Source organism: Platichthys flesus, chromosome 18 (genome assembly GCF_949316205.1).
Source record: "Platichthys flesus chromosome 18, fPlaFle2.1, whole genome shotgun sequence".
Lineage (NCBI taxonomy): Eukaryota > Metazoa > Chordata > Actinopteri > Pleuronectiformes > Pleuronectidae > Platichthys > Platichthys flesus.
In genome coordinates this window covers 11,417,874-11,441,547 of record NC_084962.1, presented here as the reverse complement: position 1 = coordinate 11,441,547, position 23,674 = coordinate 11,417,874, and the positions used below count along the sequence as shown (strand labels likewise).

The following is a 23,674-nucleotide window of genomic DNA, read 5'->3' as shown; positions in this document are numbered from 1 at the left end:
TTCATAAAAAAAATTTCCTACGATTTTAATTATTGCACTTACACATGCTGTACAAATGGGGAGAAAAGTAATTATTGACAGCTGAGACTGACTCACGATTGGTCGATTGCCTGTAATGAAAGGATCCCGATTACAATGATCTGTCTCCTGATCGCTATAGTGCAGATATCTGGCTCCAAATGACATCGCCGTAAGAAGGCAGCATTCGTATCGGGGACATTGGTGAATATGATCAATATAAACATCTGTACCCGTTCATTATAATGTCTCTTTACCTCTACGTGTGTGTTTCTCCGATACAGGAGTGTGTGTTTTGGATTCATTTATTTTCAATGATCTTTCATGTTTTTCTCACTCGACCTAAACTGAAAACTAGAAACACTCACCTCTGCATTTTCACTGTCCACTTACTTTCTGATTGGGATTGAAAAATTGAAAAAACCCAGTTGGTGTTCACTGTAGCGCCAGAGATTTTAGTGGCATTTAAAGATTCTTATTTTCACCGACCGCGTTTTAAGGATTTTCACGGGGTGGGCACACACGGGATCCTTCAAAGTGCTGAAATCAAAACTCAAACCACAGATTTCTGATGTACTGTTCATTTCGCATCATCTTTCTTCACCAACATGTCCAGTTTAACACAAGAACAAACACACATACAGCTCCTTTGACCTCCCAGCTCAATTCAGCAGTTCCTTTGTCAGAAAAAAAAACCATCAGCCCTTCCGACAGCATGTAGCTGCTTTCCTGAAACTCTCCTTTATATGAGCATTTCAAGTAATTATCTATTGTTAGCATAAATCATTATTCCGTCTCTTGATTTCAGACGGAATTAAAAAATTGAGTTTCCCTTTTTTGTTCGCAAACTACTCTACGTCATTTAGAGTAAACATTTAAATGTGTTTGTAGACCTTTTCCCTCAAGCTATGGAATTTGAAGTGAATACATTTAATGATTTAAAAAAAATAGTTTGCCCTCAACTCTCACATGACCTCGCATTCTTTAATTTCTAACATTAAAATGAATTTCTTGAGCTTGCAGTTTTGATTAACTGAAAAAAGTTTCCTGAAACTGAATCCTCCTTCTTTAACTTTACATACAGAGAGGGAGAAAGGTGGACTTTTAAATTACTTAAATATAGCAGAAACACAGCTCATTTACTTGTCCTTGCTTCGTATCCTTCAGCCAAATTCATAACAGCTCCTCCAAAGAAACAGTGAAAATAGCCACTGTGGAAGTCTCAGTGTGGTCAGATTGTCTTCCAGGGTCCGATCAAATTATCGATTTGGTTTGATCAGACTGAGATTTGGGAGCAATCGAATTTCACTTTCACGTGCAGGGGGGGCGGGGGGGTTGTTAGCTGGCTGCTTAGCGTCACTGTGTGAGGACCTTGGGCCCCTCGCCTCAGGGTCGCTGTCTGATCGGCGCGGTCGGGTGAGCAGCTGCTGCGCTGGATGGAGAGATGGAGGGATCGGTGTGATGCTCTGAGTCCATGAGTGACATGACTTTGAGGAATTGCACTTTGTCTCTGGCTGCATGCAGGCTCCAGAGCGAGGCCTGAGCAGCTCTGTGTGTTCACAGCTCTTCATTCTTTGATCTGAAAAACAAAAAGACAGGGCAGGGACACGTGAGCTAAGACGCTAGTGACATCTAGTGGCAGTTCTTGATAACACGAGATACAGTGAACAGTATTGTCTGACAAATATGGGTTTGATGCAAACGTAGGTATTTAAAAATTAAATATATAGTCAATATTGCATTTTTATTATTATATTTTGCATCTTTCAATAAAAATTACAAAATTTAATTAACATTAATTTAACATTATTATAAATATTCAGTTTAACAGTTTACAACGAACTATGATAGGTGTGAGTTGTGCCTCAGACGAAAAAAGTGTCCGACCGTTAAGGGTGGTCTCGGTCTGTCTGAAAGTTCATACTTTGTAAGTTTTCCATTCAAACTGAAAGACTATTATTAAACAGGTCATACCCACCCGTCTACAAACCTGTTAATGTCAAGTGTAGGCAGACGCAGGAGTTTTTGTATCTAGTCATTTAAAACACCAACTCGTTCTGTGGCGTAACATATCTACACAACAATGTGTTGGCTTTATCCTCCTTCATGTTGCTCTTTACCTCGGTGACGACCCCCGCAGCAATGGTGGAGCCCACGTATCGCAGCATGAAGCGCCCCAGCTCCTTGTAGTCCTTGTACAGCTCTAATGACACCGGCCGCTGGGTCTGGACCTCCACGATAGCGTTCATACCTTTACTCAAACACCTTAACGAAAACAATGTGGATTCTTACTAAGTAAACAATCTGAATAACATGAAGCACTTCTTGAAAAGGAACTACCGACTGTTCTACGTGTTTAGATGACTTTTCCATTTAAGACAAAATATATATAAACTGTGATTCATTTGCCAGCTTCATTTGTTTTTAAGACACAACAAATCATAAACACAGTATACATGAAGGGAGATGCTGACGTATATATATTCATTCTAACACCATGTAAAAAATGTGTCCCCCCCTCCTAACACTCACTTTGGTTTCTTCTTGAGGACTTCACCGCTGCTCTTGTGTAGAACACTGATCAGTTTCCTAATGGTGGCTGGTTCACTCACTGTCTGGTAATGCAACAACACCTAAACCGAGCAAACACACACACACACAGCACCCTAATTAACAAACATAGACATACAACAAAAAACCTGCGTGCAGTTATCATGAAAAAGTCTTTATGTAATAGTTTGAGTGTCAGAGTGTGTTTGCCTGAACTCACTGGGAAGCCTTTTGTGATGGGCACCTCGATGTTGAAAAGGAGGATTCGGGCTTTGAATCGAGTACAGACGCGAATCGGCTCCTTGGGATTACAGAACACGCAGCCCACGCTGGAAGGAAGCACACATCAGAACATATAGCAGATAAACAACATCTAAACAAAAACAAAACACTAGTTTTTGGTAAAGGTTACTTATACAGTAATACTGAGTGATGTGTAATTAGTAGCATTCATCATCACCATGTTTTAACAGAGAGTAAAGTAATTTTTTAAAATTACAATACTGTCATTTGTCACTTGTTTACTTCATCTTGATGATATCCATGCCGGTGACCGTCAGACTGACATGGTCTCCTGCTGCAGCCCAGTCCAGAGGCTCGTCATGGAGAGTGATACCTGCAGTGGAAGAAACTCAGTTACTACAAGTGTTAACAACATACTGAGGTGTTTTATTGTAGCCTAGCTTAGTCTTTGTTTAACATCCTGTCTAATGAAATGCACAAATAAAAATAGAGCTTTATTTCAGACTCAGGTCTATGTATTATGAAAAACTAAAGTAAATAAAGGACAAAATGCAGAAAAATATTATAGAAGTACAATCATCACGCTTTACAAATCCACAGGGATGAAAACTGTTTGTTCCAGTTTTGTAAACTACTCTCATTAATGACACTCTGAAATCATGGCTTTAGAAACCTCATTGGCTTCTATAAAGAAAATGCGCTACATAGATATTAAAACTGTAGTACCAAAGCCTGCCTCAACAGGAGAAAGGGCAGCAGAGACACACGGGTGTTTACCTTTGACAGTGCAGGTTTCATTGGGAGGCATGGCCAGTATTCTGTCCCCAGTCTGAACATAACCCGCCTCAATCTTCCCCGTGACACAGAAGCCTGAACCCTGGTCTGAGGGAGAGAAGGCAACATCAGTTATGACTTGAATTTAAAAGAAAAAGAGAAATGAGAAGGGACATGATCAAAAATCGTATGCGTCAGTGACTTTACCTTTGAACACGTCCGAGACGCACAGTCTGAAAGGTTTGTCTACAGACCTCTGAGGAGCTTTGAATGCATCTGAAGAAGAGGAAGAAAACAGTGAGAAGAGCAAAGGCCAGTACATTTTCTGAGAAGTCAAGTGAAGGGCGTGATGAATCATTTTCACTGGTACAGGATGAATTAATCTATATTCGTCTTCCTGGTAATGAGTCTAGATGATCAGCACTTTAGTGCTGAGTGAAATACAGAAATACAGAAATACAGTGCATTAAACTAAACTAAAGAAACTAAAATCAGTTTGTTTACAATTATCCACCTGTCACTCTGTGCCCTAGTGGGATGTGGGATTATCTGCAGCATTTTTAATGCAAGTAAACATAGTTTAGTTAAATTAACCTTTGTTTATTTAATATCCATCGCTGGGACCAAATTGTAGAAAACCCTCTTGAGTTTGCCAAAAAAAGGCAGAGATTGTCCTTTATTTCCCCTCAAAGAAAAGTGTCAAAGGGTTAAACACTTTGGGCAGTGTCATCCATGCCAGTGTGCATTACCAATCTGCTCCATCAGGCTGAAACCAGAGTACCAGGAGGTGAGCTGGGAAACTGAACTCCTGGTGGCAAGGTTTTCTCCTGATAGGCCGCTGGTGGGGACGTAGAAAACATCAGACTCCTGCAAAAACAGATAAACACCAGTTTAGGCCAAGAGTCGTCTCCTCAAATATATAACAGACACAGTTAAAACACGTGAATATCATAAGACTGAAATGGAGCGAACGCTGGCGAGCTAGTTCTGGCAGGCAACTTGAGCTGCGCTGCTTCAATCATGTGACATACATCATGTGACATACTTCCCTCGCCACAACCATCCACACTACTCATTGACTTCATTAGGCCGTCTATTTAAGCACAGGAAAATCCCATCACTCTCTCGGCTTCCTAAGTGCTACGCAGTACCGCAGACATTTGCCACAGCCCCTCCACCACCCCAGCATCCACCTCTAGGCTCAGACGGGGGGGTTCCAAGTATTTGCTCATCACTCCCATCATTCCTGTGTAATCATATGGGGGAGAGATTAAGTTGGAGCCTAGACGCCAAACACTAAAACCTGTTCTACTGTTGAATAAACATTCGAACGCGAGTTGTCTGACTGAACTACTTTTCCTTCCAGGGAAAGGCTCTCCCACCCACGAGCTGACTATTACCTTTGACAGCCCCCACCCAGACTGCTAGGAACCTGGGTGTGACACTCGACAGTCAGCCCTCCCTTACTGCCAACATTACTGCAACAACCCGTTCGTGTAGATAGATGCTGCATAATATCAGGAGAACACATCCCCTTCTCAATCAGAAGGGGGCACAGGTTCTGGTCCAGGCTCTGGTCATCTCACACATAGACTACTGTTACTCCCTCCTGGCAGGTCTACCTGCTAGTGCCATCCGACCTCTGCAGCTCATCCAGAATGCAGCAGTTTGAGTTTGACAATCAACAAAATCACGACTCTTTAATGTCACCATTGACATCAGGACAGCAGAAAGTCTAAACATACTAAGTCGCAAACTAAAAACATCTCCTCCGACTATACCTTGATATAAAAAAATAAAATAAAATATATATAAAATAGTAAATTTGCGATTTAGTAGCAGTTATATGGCACTTACATATAGCACTTTATAGTTTCGCTTTCTTGAAGAAAATGTATTTATTCTTGTTGTTCTGGGTTTGTACACTCATGGTTGAATGCACTTACTGTAAGTCGCTTTGGATAAAGTGTCAGCTAAATGAAATGTAATAAGAAGTCAATATGTTGTGTGACCCGACTCACCTTGAATCCAGCCTGCTTGAGAAAGTGGCCGAGTTTGGAGATGATATCTTGGAAACGCTCTTGTTGCCAGTTTACCTGAGGATTGTACACAAAAAGAAGAAAAATGTTCCCCTTAAGAAACGCTTTGAAATGGAAATGTGTCAGCAACAAGCCAGCGTAGAAAAACATACACAATCACATTGGGTCACATTCTCTACTTATTTAGGTGTATTCAGTCATGGATCTATTCTATGTGAAATTCAGGACCTCACTTGATTTTAACAGCAAATCCTAAATTCTTAGATCTAAGGTTAATATATCTAAAATACTGCCCTTAAATGATTCAATACTATATTTTTTTTCAAATTAACCAAACAGCATACTGTATGTGTAGCATTAACAATACATTGCCCTCCCTCTATGAGTCAGTATAGTGTAGCAGGTCTGACCTGGTCCATCTTGTTGACGGCGACAGCCAGCTGAGTGACGCCCAGCGAACGCACCAGCAGGGCATGTTCTCTGGTCTGACCACCCGACTCAAATCCGGCCTCAAACTCTCCTCTGCTGGCATCCACCACGAGCACGGCCACGTCCGCCTGGAGACCGAGCAGACATAAGGGAAAGATTAGGGGGTTTCCTCCTCAGGAAGTGAAATGCTGTTCTTCGTGCATTAAACCTTTATCTAGGCTGAGATAATCTGCGGACACATTTTTTGCTCTGCTTTGATGATGATGGGTATTTTAACTTGTAATATGTGCAGCAGTGAAGAGAAAGATTGGAATTCAGTTCTTCTTAAATGAATGAACAAGTTTTACTTACTAATTACAGGCATATAAATATACCTCTTTACCTTCAGCGCGTATGTCTGACTGTTACACGTTTATTTGCCTACAATAGAAACCCCTTAGTCACTACATGAGGAGATTGAAGGTGATACAGTCATATGGTAAAAAGAGAAATTACATTTGTGTCCCAAAAAAGGAGACAGACGCACACGCCCATGTCGATAAAGACACGTTCCGACACCAACACCCAAAACCACAAATGTAACTTCAAATAATGCCGATGGGTGTGTCAGGCTGAAGGTACAGTGAAGCAGGGAGAGGATTATTATCAGCTAACTAAAACAAGTATATGCAGAGGTTCTAGAGGAGTCTCAATGTTTTATAAACTATTGTATCGGCCGATATCGATAACTATCACGATAAATGTCACAATATAATTTTTGTTTAAAGTTGTGGAGAGTGGAGGTTGTACTTTAAACTTTTTTATATGAGCAACTCCTACACTATCCAGTTCATGTATTAGGTCAACGTAAATTCTCTTGTGTGGTTAAAAAAAGTTTTTAAAAAAAATGTCTTCATGCAATTAGCATTTCACTCTAATTTCTATCACTTCATTTAATCCTGTTTGAACAGTGCAAGCTGCTGGACTTTGACATAGTGCACCTGTGCAGCTCCAGTGATCATGTTGGGGATGAAGTCTTTGTGTCCGGGTGCATCCATCAGAGTCACCACCTTAGAGTTGGTCTCAAACTTGGTCATGCCGACATCCATCGTCACACCTCTGGAGAAAACAAACAAAACTAAGATAAGTGTTCGGCCACGTAAAATGTGAAAATACATCATCTTTAGAGTAAACAATAGTAAAACAAAATATAATATTTTACTGTGAACATATATCTGGTGGACGGTGAACTGAGTACTGCCCAATCAGAGGATATAAATATGAAGCTTTGGTCAATTTAGGGGCAAAGCTCTCAGTCTGTCTTTGTGCTGTGCATTTGCTTTAGAAGACGCAGATAAGTGAATTTACAGTAGATTCCCACCAGTGACTTTCTGCTTCTGGCATTTCTCCCTTCTTTTTCACTATGGTGACAACAAAGAGGGGGATAAGGGACATGTATTCTTAGATGTGAAAATGTATACAGTTACTAATCAGCCTAACACATAAGAACTAGTGTAGGCATTATTTGATTCCACTCAAGAGGAAACTAGCTCGGGCAAACCATTAATTGGAGAAAAGCAGGAAGAGATCATGAATTTCCCCTCATGCGTGTTTTTCTGTTTGTCTGTGGCTTCACACTCAAATTGTACCTGTCCCTCTCCTCGCCAGTTTCATCCAGAACCCAAGCGTAGGCGAAGGAGGCTTTCCCCGCCTTCTTCGACTCCTGCTCATACTTGTGCATGGTGCGTTTGTTGACGTTGCCCAGCAGATAGAGCAGGTGGCCCATCAGCGTGCTTTTACCTGCGTCCACGTGACCTGCAGAAAAGGGAATGATGAAACTCAGGTTTATCAGGATGTAAAAAGAAAGAAACCAATGAGAAAAGGGAGCTTGGAGGGTGGGGAGGACAGGAAGACTGTAACAAGAATGATAAGACAGGTATGGAGGAGAGATAATGTAAGATATGGCAAAGGGAAGCAACAGATGGAAGAGCGAAAGAGGCAGAAGTAATCAAGTGGAGGGAGGCAGACGGAAATGGGGGAAAAGGATGGAGCGTGAGATGGGGGAGGGGGAGGTAACATGAAAAGGTTTCACAGGCTGTGGGAAACTAGAATCATCTGCAATCCTGAAACTAGCAAGTCACTTTTTCTAGTGTAACTGAGAATGAGTGAATATGATTGAGCAACTTTCAACTCATTCAACTCGTGCTCCTCAAGTGTATTCGTACCAAGCAGGGAGACTCAAAATGATTCAACATTACGTCTTAATATCAGAGCAATTTCTCCAAAAAAAAGGATATTTAATATGTTGTCTGAGGCTGCAAGGAGCAAAACTTAATATAAATTTAAAAAAGAGCTTCGGAAAAAACATTATTATAACAAACTTACAAACTTGCTGATGGTAAATAAAATGAAGTGCAATACATCCTCAATGAATTTTACTGTAAGCCAATGTGTCACTGTAGAAAACCCCTAAACTGCTATCACATGTTGAAGTGCTGTGAACTTTCTTCCTACCTATAACCACCAAATTTAACAGAGGCTTGCCGCCCTGCCTCTTCTCCAGCTCAACCTTAACGTTGATGGATTGCCGGGACTTTCCAGTTGAGCGGCCTGGCGTGGAGGTCTCGTCTCCATTGGACCCTTTGGACGGGGTCTCGGGACGTTTGGGGGTGCCCTCTGTTGCGTTTTCCGGACTGCCGCGGCGGCGAACTGAGGCGGTGACCACGCCGTTCTCGGTTGTGCTGAGGAGAGAGAATGGACGAGTTTAATCACAACGAAACACGACAGATGATAACAACTCACGAAATTATTAGCAGCACTGATGTATTTCTAAAACAAGATAGATGCTTATCTAAACTACTCCCACTCTGGGTGAGGTGTCAGAAATGTTGAATAGAAGTTTATCCTAGTTTATCAACTATTTTAACAAAGGCTAAAAGATTATCAGTGTATGTAGATGAAGCCATTTTTATTAGATCACTGAGTATTTGAATGTAGCAAAGCTTTAAATACCTGGGAACGTCGAAGCCCATGGTCTGCTTCTTGCCAGAGACGGTCATGCGAGCAACTTTAGGAACCACTTCAGGGTCCAGTTTACTCTGAGACACGTCTCTGCTTTTAGCTGAGGAGGAGAGAGGAACAAAACGCACAGTTGCTCACAAACAAGGCAAGTCATCATTCACCCTGCCCTCTAAAAACAGACAAATATTGGATTGTTTATTTAAAATTGGCATAGAGGGGACCTGATACACACGTCTGAAAGGTCCCTTCAACTTTTGACACTAGCAAGACGATTTTTTATAGATTTGTAGGCGACACCCGCTTAGACAAGGTTTTCTGATTTAAGATCGTGCAGATGTAGAAGTTCACTTTTCAATAATCACATTACAGTTAAGTTGATGAAGCAGCAGATTGAGCATGAGCCTCAACTTTTTCATAACTCTTCTGTTTTAAAATGCCACATCTAACACTTCTAACTTTCTTTCCTGGTGATAGTTGCCAATTACTGGCATGCAAAAGCATTTGTTCATTCTTCAGTGTTAGCATATGATCCAATCAGTTTCACTCTCACATGCTGCAGCAGTGAGATCTGCTGAGGTCACTGCTTTGTCATCCCTGTCCAAGTGACCACAAGTCACAGTCATATAGACCTGCTACTGATTCATTTAGACTGGGTTGCATAGCTCAGCCTGCTGCACCCTGTGTACGCCTGTGTGTGTGCGACGCCGTCGTCCTGGCTCACGAAGGGTTAATTTCTGAAGTGGCAGTTACATCCCATCTCCACGTAACGAGAGCGGTGTGACGCAGCGTTTTGCAAAATGAATCTTCCAAGCAGGTGCTGCCTCAGCTGAGTGCAGGGCTGACAGTGAGCGTGTGCGTCCTCTCGCACAACCGATTAAAAGAAAGTTGCAATTATAGGAACTAGGAGGCGTACAAATACCCCTAAATGGTTGATATGTAACAAGTTGAAATTGTTGTCAAATGTAATTTCCATAGGTTTTCTGTTGGATGGTATGAAAACAGAACAAACTCCCACACACTACAAACCACATTTCAACCTTAAAGCAAATAAATAAAGTCAATCTACCACTTGTTAAGGTTTACAGATATGCAGTCGTGGTGTTAAAGGTTTGGTTAAGCATGCAATTTTATGCTTAGCATAATAATGCCCCTGCAGGCTTCATGCAGTTTATTCATCTTTTTAAAAAAATACCCTGGGGGAAAACGAGAGGAAATGGAGGTATGAATCAACAGAATTATTAATGGACTTTCTCTAGCAGAGCTCTTCTCTGAATGACTGGCTTTGCAGTAAAAAAAAAAAAAAAAAGTCCCTGTCATTCTGAAACACTGATATACAAGCCTGGCAGCTCACTGCACTCTGAAGAGGCTTTAGCGCCATTTGAAGACAGTTTATTTTCCATGCACTGATCCAGACCAGTTAGAAAAGCTGGGAAACAGGGAAAATAAATGCAAAGCTGCGTAAAATATATTCTCCTTATTTTTGAACTAAGGTTAAACCTTTGAAGCTGCACATCATAAACGGTGACGGATAAATACATTTCTACACAGAGAGTTTTGAAAACTACCTGTGCTTGTAAATGATGGACCCACGCAGACAGGCACTTAAAAACAGCTACAGATCTTCAACATCATCACTGAATTCTTCATCTGATGGCGTTCCTTTCTGCTGTAGGCCACAGCATGAAGGGCAGCGGCAGTAAGAACCCAAACTCCTCGTCCCTACGACACTGATGTTCAAGATTCTACCATCTCTGTTAAATGGGACACCAGCTGCCAGCTTTTGAATATATATTATGTTATATATAACATATTAATATAACATAATAAAGCAGTTGGGATCAGCGAATCAATATTTTAACCTGGGGTGAAACAGACAGGTGCTTTATTACACCCCGGCTGAGATCTTCAGTGATTGACACCTAGCTTTTGAACCAAAGGAAAAGGCTGCTCTGTAATAACACTGGAATACATTTGCAAACAAGAGACATGCAAGATAATCTTTCTTCGGTCCTGCCTGGGGGCAACGTTAACAGTGGGGGTAGCCTCAGAACCACTTAACAGGGCAATCCGGTAGTAAGGCCCGGAGCAGGATCGCTGCACTGTTTAGATTGGCAGGTAAACAGTTAACGTCCTCCCATCCAGGATTTCTCCAGCATGGTGGACCCTTGCAGTGACAGGCAGTGAGTGAGTCATTTGTACACCTTAGCCCGAGGGCCCAACTGAGCACAAAATAAGGAGTCCGCCCAGGATATGCAAATACGAACACTTCCACCACTACCCCCCCAAATACAAACAAGTGTCTTTTAATCTCTACTTCACTGTTTCAACAGCATCGACTACACATGCTCCGGAATTTGCGGGGAAACACACTTTCCTAAAACAATATTCAACACACAAATTGAACACTAATCTGTTAATTAAAAATTTGATGTCTTGGATTGTGAGACTCCCCACCACTTGAGGCCGCTAAAGGCTGTGAAAGGTAAGGTTTATGATCATGGTAACTTCAGACGTCACAGTCCCCATGTTGGGGAAAAAAAAGGGGAAAACATTTCAATTGGTTCAAGAATTGTATCTGAGCCAAAGCGTTGCAACATGACTGTGTTAGAATAATCTCAAGTTCAAGATTAGTTTTGTTTCATTATTACTAAGAATCGTCTGGTTCAGTATAAGGGGAAAAATGCACCAAATAAAGCTTTGACAAGAAGTAGACCTCAGCCAAGGCACCAACAGTCCTGTTGTGAAAGCCCTACTTGCCATTCCACAGTCCCGACTGAGGACCAAAGGAGATCGAGCCTTTTCTGTCAGGACGCCCACTCTTTGGATCAATCTCCCTGAGGAGATGGCAAACTCCTTATACTATTTTAAACCTCTCTTAAAGACACATATTATAAGTCTGCTTTCTCTTAGTTATGATCTTACAATTTGGTTTATTCTATCATGTTGTAGGAGGGACAAAGTAGCATTGCCTTTTAGAGAACTAAAAGACACATTATACCACTCCATTGCACATTAGAGCTTATTTTCTTTTGAATTATCCAAATACCAGTCAACCCGAAATAGTAGTTAAGATTCCATCATTTTCTTTAAATCATGTCATGAATGAAAATGACTTTAAAAGGAATTGATAGTGCTGGCTGAGGGAAAATCTCACAGTAGGACCCACCAGACCACTGTCAGTGCCACCACTCCCCATTTCATAAAGTATCGTCTCATGCTCTAAAAACACCCACTCAGCCGTCTTGACTCACTACAGCTTCCAAAGAACTCTCACCTACTGTTGTGTTCTCAGACACGCTACTATTTCAAAACACAGCTATACTGAAGTCTCCGGTCACCCAACCAAAGCACACATTTCTATCATGTAAAGGCACATTTGGATTTATATTGTCCAGCAATCTAATTAAACAAGTCAACCGGTTGTATTTGACACTATGGTGCAATCACTTTGCTTTACTTTAAGATTGGCGGTGGATTTTAAGAGTGACACATCCAGAGCCTCCAAAAAAAGCTAAATGACTGGTATAAGCCCAAAAGATGATGCTATATCCATTAATAATCTTTAACGCTTGTCCTCTCACACAGAGCCGACTGCATTCTGGAAACTCAATACAGATTTATCAACCAGTGAACTACATTTCCCATAAGGCACAGCAATCATACCGTGAGATTTTACTTTTAGTAGCTCTGCAGAAATATACTCTTCTCATGTACAGCACGGCTGCAAGGTCAGTGCTACTGAGATCTCAGTTTTTGACTCATACCTCTGTGTAATCTCATTTGTACAGAGCCGCGTCTCAGCGGCAAGAAGCATCAGAAAATCCCTCTAGCCTGGGGAATTTTACCCTTTCCAATTCACGGGGGGACAAAGGAAGACATCAGCTGCTTGTATTTTAAAGACCAGGCTTAAAAATTCCGTAACAAGTCCTGCGATAAATATTACAATAGGGACTTTGCAAGATTAAACTTCAGCTGAAACTTCAGAATAAGATTTTTAACGTCTAACAACCTAGAGCTATATCTTTACTCAACCCAATTTCATTGTATTCAGGTCAGATATGTCGTAGTACAGAAAAATCCCCAACACAAAACTTATAATCTAATTTACTCTCCCTGCTTAGTCTTGGCTAGAAATTAACATCATGCGCTAATGGGGCGTTCAAATAATGATGCAAATGAATCAGATGGTGACCAAAATCTCAAATTATTATCGCTGTATTATTATTGCTGTACCCAACTCTACATGTCGGGTGTGTACAACGTAGGGGAAAGCGAACAAGTGACTAAGTGAACAAGGAAGCATGTCTCTTTTAATCTGACTGAAAAGCGACAGAATTGCTATTCACACAAAAATGTAAGTAAAGCTACAACTACTGGGCCTCTAGTGACTCAGGTAATAATTCAATGAGAATTATCTCTTAAGAAAATGTGCAAAAGGCACCTATTTAGATAAAGAGCTATATCTCTTTATTTCCCTATAAACATATGATAGACTCAAAGCAGTCATACTATTGACTGTCCTTATGCCTTATGCCCCTGCTTTCATTTGACCACTTGCTGTGACTAAAGATGGTATTTTCCAGTGTCTGCACCTCTTTACAAAAAATAAAAAAGTTGGTGTAACAAGTAGGCCTTGTTAAAGACACAAAACTATTTGATCTGTCAAGGCCTCTGACAAAGCTGTGAAAGTTGAGATGTGATCAGATTTTTCCTACGTAGGTGGTGTCAAAGAGACGCGGGGAGTAAGATGATCGACGTGTGTGTCGAGTCGACGTGTGTGCTTGGGGTGACATTTTCTCCAAGAGTGCAGCTTCCTGCTCAAACCCACATGCTGGCTCCCCTAAAGAGAAAAGGGACAAAACTGTTTATGGGCAAAACCACAAGATAATAAGAGTATGTGATCATTTCTAGATTTTCCCCAATGCCTAATCCAAAAATACTCCGGATGATATATTCATTCTGAAAACAGAACCACAGCATCCCTAATGCATCTGATTATTTCCAAATATCATGATGCTCCCAGCACTACACAGAGAAACCTGTTTGACTTCTAATATTTGACTTGCCATTATTACTACAGTCTGCCCTTTGTTAACTAGCACTTCCTCAGGCTCTTCAGACTTTGTTTGACACCCTGAGGGTCCACTTCACTCTCCTTTCTACACCTGAATTAGGTTTGCAAACATCCGACTCCAACCTCGTCACTCAAAAAGTATTCTCCGTAAAACAATTTGAATTGCTCTATTCTTCTTCTGCTGCCTTGTAACTATAGTACACACCAGCATCCTAATATAATGGTACTTTATTAAAAATATGTATACATTTATAAAAAGTCACTTCTTTAGGGGCTAAATTCTACATTCAAACCAAAACCAATGACTCACACCAGAAATATGAGATGACTTAAGAAGCTCTGGACTCACCTATAAAGTGAAAACACTGCACCAGATACATAATGCAGGATTTTAATCTTAAAAATACCCTCAACTCAACCCTCTAAAATAATAGCTGTCATAGATATTCTGTGCGTGAGTTTAACAAGTAAGAAAGAGAGTGCTAATTTGACTGTAGGATCCCTTTAACATAAAACTATATGCTTTCACACTATTGACACACAAATGCAGACTGACACACAACCGGGGGTGGGACGGGGGGGACACCCAGACAGAGAGTACATAAATTCAGTCATCTTTATTTCAAAATTAACAAATTAACCTCTGGCAGCAAGTGATGACAAACCCAGTGTAAATCAAACAAATATGTACATTGTATATGAAAAGCTTTGAAGAGCAAAAAAAATACCGCAGCTCTGAAGGTATTTAATTTGACTCATTCTGTACACTCTTTATTCATAGTGCTTGAATTCATATTCAACACAGTCTATTCCAAGCAATAAAAACATGCCTGTGTGCAAGTGTGTGTGTGTGCGTGTGTGTGTGTTTGTGTTCTCACTCTCTCATGGGAAAATCTCCAGGTGTTCTCTAAACCAAAAAGTCAACCCCATGATCTCAAACACATGCAGCAGTAAACCAGTACAATGGTTAACTGATCCATATTCCAATCGCTGCAGTGCACCTGCAAACAAAAATCAACCTCTTTTTCTCTTGTGAGGGTTCATGCAGCTCAGAGCGAGAAAAAAAGAGGCTTTAAGAAAAAACACATACATTTTCTTTCATTTCTGCAGATTAAGCTTAAACTAGTTTACTATCATACAAACATTTAAAAGCCAATTGGCCATTTAAGGATACAAAATAAGACTCAGTGTTTAAAATATAAAAAAGAGAAAAAAAGGTTAACTAAAGTAAATTAAGAAAATCTCTCTAAAAGTTGTTAAAACACTAAAAAAATATTAGCTGCAATTCATTTGAAGCTGCCAAACTGGTTCGGAGGAGTTCCACTATTAACCATAACATTGTTGTTCTATGTGTAATACAATAGTAAAAATTTGTTTCTGCGCCTCTATAAAAAAATGCATATATTCTAAAATAATACGGTTTGTATCAGTTTTTTTGTGTTTGTGTCTCACAGTTGATCACAAAAGTTTGTACACAACACATGACTGATTGAGGGACACAGTTACAAAGACTGATGACCCAGAGTTTAGTTCAGTTCAGGAGCAAAAGATGCCAGAAAGTTTTAGGTTTTTCATCCCAAGTGCGTCAGTTTACACCAGCCACTAATACATCTCAGTTAGGTATTTTTTTATTACCGCTCCTCTACCTGGTGAAAGCCTTTTGCTGATTGGCACGGACGATGTCGTCAGGAGACAACGTGTCAAAGCGGAACGGTACAACTGGTGAAAGTGGGGTGAGATGCTCTTTGGAGTCTTCCTGCGGTTTACAGAGGAATGCCTGGTAAGCAATTCCTGTCCGATGACATCCTATTTTTCCCTTTAATACGTTCCTCGTCCTCTTCTGTTGTCTGCGTCTCTGAGTCGACATTGTGATCGCAAACACTGAAGGTGTTGCAAAAACAGACGGATTTAAACCCAAGGCAACTGGAGATGAGGATGGTGAAGGGAGATTGTTGTCGAAGAGACTAGGGCCCACATCATGTGATTGAGCCATGAGTGTGCTTAAATCAATGGACTCGCCCGGTTTATGCGGCCTGGAGTTCTGGTGGTATGGTTTGTGGTCGAGCGTACACTTGACGCCACCTTCTAAAGTGCTTTCTCTGCTCTCTGGTTTTGCTGGTGAAAAGAGGGAGCTGAGGGAGTACTGTGACCCATATGAGGTGGTTGAGGTTTTGTCTCTGTGTTCAGACGCCAAACATGAGAAAGAGAGCAGCTCGGAGAGGCCAGGTGGTTGTTTCTGTGCATTTGCAGGAGATTCAGTGCTGATGGGTTGAGGGGAGGTTGAGGAACTGTTAGTTTGATGCGGAAAAGCTAGCTGCGACCGAGACACTGTCCCACCCAGGAATGTTGGAGTATTGTTGGTTGGTTTAGAAAAGCTAAGTGTGTATGCCAGTCGTTCAGTATTCTTAGATGGACAGTGAATGTGTGTACTCATGTTTTGGTGCTGAGAAGCTAGCTCAGACAGTGACGTACCCGCACAGTTTCCAGAAACAATACTACTGTGTGGAGTAGGGAAAGAGTCACCGATTCTTGGGCTGTGATTTGAGTGCTCCTGGATTAAATCCGCCAATGAAGGGCTTCCCTTAGGATCAGCCCTTGTGACTTTGCCTCCAGTCCCTGATGCCCCTAAGAGCGGATTGTTCTGGAGGACAGAACTGAGAGTCCCAAACCCAGGAGGAACAGCCATAGAAGAGCTAGACGTTGTTAGTTTAGGAAAGTTTAGTGACAGACTACTAAGTGAACCTGAAAGGAGCGAGGGAGCTGAGCTGTTAGATGCTGAAGACGTATTTAAAGACGCCAAAGTTCCCAGTGAAAGACCACTGGGATTTAACATGCTGGATGGAGGGGAATTAGGTCCCATGCCGAGAGCACTTAATGAGGGGACACCCAAACCTTGCTTTGTGTCAACAACTGCTGTTCCCTTACTCTTCTGCTCATACTCAGACATGAGCAGTGCCAGACTGCTAACACCTAAAGCAACAGTTTGACGGGTGACATTTTGATTTTCAGAACTGCTCAACACTAGGTCAGGCTTATGTTGCGATATGAGGTCATGCAAGCTAGGAAAACTTGCTGGCACGCTTGGTGTTGTACGTTTGCACCCATCAAACTGAGATTTGTGTTCCTTGGGTGTAATGTCAGTGTGAGAAGCAGACAAAAAGGCTCCTTACCTTACAAAAGCCAATTTCATGTGTCGTAGAGGAGAGACAGGAGGCCAAATGAATCACATTATAAAAGTGAGAAGGGAAAAAAACAGAAAGAAGGCACTTTGTTAATTAATTGCATTTGAGTGACTTAAATTCATCATCCCACACATTTGTGAGTAGAGAACAGTGGTAGCTACACTTTCATATACACAATGCTAATGAATGCAAGTTTAAATGTTTTTTCTTCAAGTTTCAAGAAGCCAACAATATTCAGTCAAAATATCATGATACTGCATTAAGATTTCAACAAGAAAATACATTTATTATGAGCCAACTAGCTGTGAAATATCTAAATAATTTTTAAGATTGAAATGTTCTGTAGAACCTGTGCCGAGTTTGGAAATTCTCTGACCAACATCGAAACAACCATTCCCTAATATAAAACTATTTTAGACAAGTCAGGGACCAATAAACTCCAGGTGTACCTTTCTCAGCCGTGGCCGCTTGTTTGGTTCTTTGTGGAAGTGGAGATTTCTCCTGGCCAACTCTTGCTACCACTTCCGTCTCATCCTTAACTGGGGCTGTTTTAACGTCTTCAGACAGGACTGCATCCAGGGCCTTCTGTGGGTCAAATCCATGTCTTATGGCGGCCTGGCTCAGGACTGAATCTGGTACTGCTTCTCCCAGCACTGTCCGCATATGGTCCAGACACGAATATAACTTGGCTACAAAGTCACAGACATAAAATTTGTTATCAAGAAATGCATTACAGGGTAAACAAGCATTATTGATTTATTAAACCAAGAAAAATAAAAAGATCGAATTAAATGATCTTTGTCATTTTTCAAATCCTCGCATGAACTCAATAACATTACCTTGATCAAGAGGGTCAAGGTTGTGGATGACAGTAGGGGAGATAAGAGCCTCTTCATCTTCTTCCTCTTCTAGAGGCTCCTCCTTTGGCCCTTGCTTCTCTTGACGTGAGTAGATGAACTGATTTGCTGAATAAACCAAAAACTTTCTTACTTATTTGACAAACTATGGGATGTGAAGTCAGATTAACACAGTCAGACAAGATTGCATTATTTACATTAATATGTATTGTAGTTGTTTCTAACTTTGAAAATTATACTGACACCTTAATATTGGTTGTTTATCAGTGAAGAAATGTACATGCTCATATTCTAGTTTATATTATTAGCTGTTCCTTTTACTGGGAGGGAAAAAACATCCTCTTGTGTATGAATGTTGCCAGTTCATCAGAGAACATTCATACTTGTTGACTTCAATAAGGATTATCACACACTGCAATTGAGCTAGCAGAAATATCATCCGATTCTAAAAAGATTGTTTTCACTTTAGTTAATGATGTGTCTATAATATGTAAAGTGTTTTGAAGTGCCCTGTAACATAATTAATTCTTGTTTAATTACTAAAGCTGTATAAGTTCACCAAGAGCTCTGCATTCACGGACACCAACCTGTTGCTGGGGATATGCAGCAGTAGTCATCGTCCACAGACTGTCCGTACACATCGTCATCATCAAGGTCTGGAAAAAATAAATTAATCAGGGCATCAAATGTGTTTCTTCTCCTGTGTCTGACACAAATATTCACGTGTACAAATGTATTAGTGGTAAGACAAAGACTCCTTTGTGCCAGCTGTAACTTTGCCTTGTCAGCAGTTTTACAGAATGCACAACATAGAGTAAAGGGGGAGCTAGGTGATTATCTATATCCAATAATTGTACAAAATAGGAGGCTTAATAAGTTATTGAAAAGAGGGAGTGTCTATATATATTATCCTGCAATGAATCAGAACCTACCACAACACTGGAAAGTTATCTAGTTAGCTGGCTAGCTCTCATTTACGTTAGTAAACAAATACACAATAATACAATAATGACTAGCTTATTATGCTATTTTGAGTGCTTACATAAATACGTTAGCCTCACAGCTTAGATATTTCAATGTATTCTAGGATAACAGAGAACATTATCTCGTGCCAGGTGCCAGAAGGGACGCGACAGCAACATTATGTAAACCAGCTAGGGTTAGCCGCTAATGCTACAATTGCCGAACAGCGTACTGTAGCTTAGCGGCTAACGGGCTAAGCACTTGGAGGCCTAGCCGTGGCGCTCAGCACGTCACCAACAGCTCGCTCAGGTCGTCTACCTTCATCGTAGTTGTAACCTCGGACATTTCTGTGCCGAGACATGTTGGCTGTGTGTCCTCTCTGGGCTCCAGTGACAGTGTGGGGCTCACAGACTCTGGGGACATGTGTCTCACTGCCCGGCTGCCTGAGCTACTGCGGCTACTGCGGCTTCTGCTACTGCTGTTTGTTTGACGGCAGCAGCCAGGAAAGGGTTAAACTCCGCAGCCTCGGACAATAATGCATTAAATAAATAAATATTTTAAATTGATTCCTTTTTGATTTGTATCTTTGTGCTTGGTGGACAGTATAATTATTAATACAATTTTTAAAACTTTTTTCTTCTTCGATTACATCACTTCCGGTTGAAGTTCCACCAATGTGGCCTGGGTCTTTACTTACATCCATCCATCCTCAATCTATCTATCTACCTATTTATCTATCTATCTATCTATCTATCTATCTATCTATCTATCTATCTATCTATCTATCTATCTATCTATCTATCGCCTATTCCCATTGTTTGTACATTGTAAGAAATAGTTTGTAACTAAATTGGATTTCAATAGTACATACATAGAATCCTTAAAGACTACGTGAATTAACTGTATGTAACCAAATGTGACGTGTAGAGTGTCAGTTGACTTCTGATGAATAAAGTGTCTATATTTTGATACTGTTACTCTTGGGTTAAATCCGTGCAGAAGCAGGGTGAGCGCGAGGAGTGCAGCGAATCCGTCCGACCAACTTAATATTTGAGTGCAAGCGCTCAGTCTGAGCACAAGCAGAGTCAATCTGAGGTGTTGAGTGAGATCATTACAAAACCTGAAATTGAAATCATTAAGTCCTGATCTCAACCACGCTTTAGATAGAAAAAAAAAAACTCAAACAAACAAACTCAAACAAACACTGCTCCTTCTTATGAGGAGACAGTTGAATTTCATATTTGTGACCAGGTGTTATTAATGTGTCAGTGGAAGCACAATATCACAGGTGAACACTGAGACGTGTCCCCTCTGCACAAACCGTATTTCAGTTAAATTGTTCACAATCAGGACTGAAAGACAGCTACAGGTTAAAATCCTGCCAGTGATCTTGGATTGTGAATGTCTCAACCATTTTGTGTTAAAGGTTATGCCCTATGGTTAGAGACCAGCCCATCTGAGCCCACACTCTACACCTCACACACGCACACAATGAGTGACATCATGATTTCCTCCTATCTTTGTACCACAAGAAAACTATAGCCCATCTACCAGAAAGAGGAAATAAACAAGATGTGTGTGCTTGTGCATTCACACAAATGTTTGTGTACACATGTTTTCAACTCTTTGCACATACATGCACCTTTTAGTCACACATAAGAGTGCAGATGTACAAAAGTAGGATTTTGGATCCATTGTGTCATACTGAGCTCATTTACAGTGGCTCATGTGCCAGTGAAACAGAAGAAGATGAAAATGTCAAACATTAATCTGATACCAGTGACACAGGTGAAGCAGACTTACGTATCTTCATGGGGAAATTAAATATGAGGTTTGGTGTGTCTCCCCGAGCTAAAAATAGAGCAGTATAAAGAAACGCAAGTGCTTAGGTAATTGTAAAGACCTTTTCAAGATGAATGGCTCATATTGCAGGTGGCAGTTTGACGGGGAGCAACTTGAATTGAAAACAGAAGGGTATATCATTCGTATCAGGAAGGAGGGACGTTAATTGGGGAGCTTCTTTATTTATTGTGCCTTAAGTTTGACTTTTGGGTAAGCGTGTGCATGCCTGTGTGTCTGCGCGTGCACAGAATGAGTGGGTGGAGGTTTCCCCTCCAAAATTCCACTTCCTGCGTTTTGAAGTCTATGTTGCACATCTACATTTCAAAACAAACAACTGCACATGTACACATGGAACCCACACACACACTGAAACACACAAACACACACACACACACACACATATACACACACACACATACATAAAGATGCTCATGTTACAGGGTCACACAGGTGACAGAGAGGGAACTCTTTCTCTGCATCACTCAAATGTTTCTGGGACATTTTAAAACCAGAGGCCTCAAACGGCATCTGATCTGTAATGGAAATGGAACATTTAGCTTAAAGTACAAACAGTCTTATAAATTGTTACAGGGTTAGTAAATTTTCCCTTTCACTGTTCTCTTTAGTCTCAAGTGACCAAAATAACTTTTTTTCTGTTTTTTTTGTTTGTTTTGTCTATTGAAGAAGTCTCTCTGCTTTCTTTATGCTGTCAATTGTCGAGATGAATTGAAATTGTGTTTGTGCAGGCGGAGGGCTGACGTGTGATTTTTCACACCTCTACTCAGGATCTGAACATTTGTTTCCTCTGAACATCTTTGAAGCACACTCTGGTCAAATCTGTGCTGTGGCCGCAGAGTATGCATAAAAAGTCTGTTCTAGAGCGGAATTGGTGGCAGGCAAGACGGATTTAAGAGAGATTTAATGTCCGACTGATTAGATGGATTAAACAGATGGATGGACAGATTGGTAGAAGAATGACCGGATCAGTGGATAGACGTTTTTAAAAATAATATGTATTATATGAATGTATGATTAATAAACTTGCTAGTTTTTAACAATCACATTTTCTTTGTAACTGAAGTCTATGCAGTTCAAGGAGATGTCAAAACATGGTTGCCAGCAGTTGGATGGTGATGGTATCTATGGAAACAAGTGAAAGCAAAGGATTGTAAATCCGTCAACAACAGCATGTAAATTTGAAAAAAAAAACAGATTAATCCTGGGGTAATTGTAGGAGACAAAGCATTGAGTACAAAAGGGGGTGAGGGGTGAGCTCCTGTCCCAAAAGTTGGCAATGGGTATGAGGTAATGCTTTACATAATTTTCCAAAGGCACAAGGCATCATGGGAAGAGGAACTCACCTCCGGGGGGAAAATGCAAAACCTACAGCCTGGGTAGTCTTGGACAGGTGGTTCACACAACTGTAGCCAATAAAGAAACTCATGTGAGGTATTTACAGTAACATGTTGTTAAATTAAATTGAATCAAAACCAAAATAATCAAACTAGATTTATATCAGTAGTGATTTGTTTGAAATCTTTTCACATGTTTACTTAAGAATAACTGAACATTAAAAATGCACATAACCAGACAGGATCACATTTACTTTGTTTACTATTCAGGGGTTCAGGTTTTTCTCAGTGCAGGCCTTTACATACACACTCACAAGCAAATACGCACAGCACACGCACCGAGGGCCTTCCCTGGATTTGAGAGCCTGAAGGTGGGACGACATATCTCAAAAACCCAGGGGCCGTCATTAAGAATCATTCAAATGAACCAACCTGTGCACACAAAGCTCTACAAAGGGGGCAGCTTTCCCAGTGCCTGCCCTTAACCTGTCCAATCGCGCCCATGCAAATGTCCCCCCTCTGGAGTCAATGGGTCTCAGGCTTCCTACTACAACCTAGTATGAGGGTATTTGCATACGCTGACTCCCTACCTTTTATTTGGTTTCAGATAACCTGGTGTTTTAATGCTCTCCTCGAGGGAAAACACACATGTGGGGCCTGTGGAGAAAACTAAAGACCAATATGAAAATACTGATCACATGTGAAGTATGTTCTATTACATGGACCTATTTTACTCTCTACATGGGTCCACTTTTATTGCAATGCTGTCACGTTTGATAAAATAAAGATAAAAATGACTGCAACAACGTCTGCATGCATAGTTTTGTATAGGATTTGTAGGCGCAGGTTTGCAGGCAACCATAACATCTCGGGCCAGCAGTTGTAGAAGTAGCACTTTAAGAATAACAGTTGAAAAAGTGTGTCAAAAATGAGCAGCCTTAGAAAACTAATATGGAAATTACACATTTTACAGCTATATTCTTAAAACTGCTATTATCGTTAGACAGATATAAGTATCCATCTTTTTATGCCGTGTCCAGTCCTGACAATCTTCCTTTTCCTTTCTAATTGCTTCACTCCAGTGATCACCCTGTCCATGCTGTGGCATAAAATAGGGAAATGTGCAGTGTGTGTATGAGTATGTGTGTGTTTGTGTGTGTGTGTATGTGTGTTTCTTTATTAGGCCACTATTATGATGACTGCCCAGGGACAATAGGCTGGTCTGGGGCGATAGTAATTACAAGTGACCAGGACAATACGGTCGCGTATGGAGGAACTAATACAATAAGAAGACACATTTATAAAGTATTAGCCCCCCTCCTCCTCCTCCTCCTCCTCCTCCTTCCTGCAA

General features: G+C 40.8%; 1 protein-coding gene across 2 annotated transcripts; it reads right to left on the bottom strand.

The window, feature by feature from the left end:
* On the bottom strand, positions 1-19,615 carry hbs1l (HBS1-like translational GTPase). Of its 2 annotated transcripts, XM_062411740.1 has the most exons (18): positions 19,448-19,615; positions 18,754-18,822; positions 18,149-18,274; positions 17,759-17,998; positions 9,045-9,153; positions 8,547-8,773; positions 7,682-7,847; positions 7,034-7,151; positions 6,035-6,181; positions 5,607-5,681; positions 4,335-4,452; positions 3,793-3,861; positions 3,589-3,693; positions 3,094-3,184; positions 2,789-2,897; positions 2,551-2,651; positions 2,139-2,283; positions 1-1,597 (listed from the first exon to the last, which is right to left on the bottom strand). In XM_062411740.1, exons 1-18 carry the CDS (start codon positions 19,488-19,490, stop codon positions 1,586-1,588), a joined length of 2,070 nt encoding a protein of 689 aa, XP_062267724.1. In that variant the 5' UTR covers positions 19,491-19,615; the 3' UTR covers positions 1-1,585. The 2 variants fall into 2 exon arrangements, with proteins under 2 accessions (XP_062267724.1, XP_062267725.1); XM_062411741.1 differs by lacking the exons at positions 1-1,597; positions 2,139-2,283; positions 2,551-2,651; ... (9 more) ...; positions 8,547-8,773; positions 9,045-9,153 and adding an exon at positions 14,730-17,292.
* Positions 19,616-23,674: the final 4,059 nt, after the last annotated feature.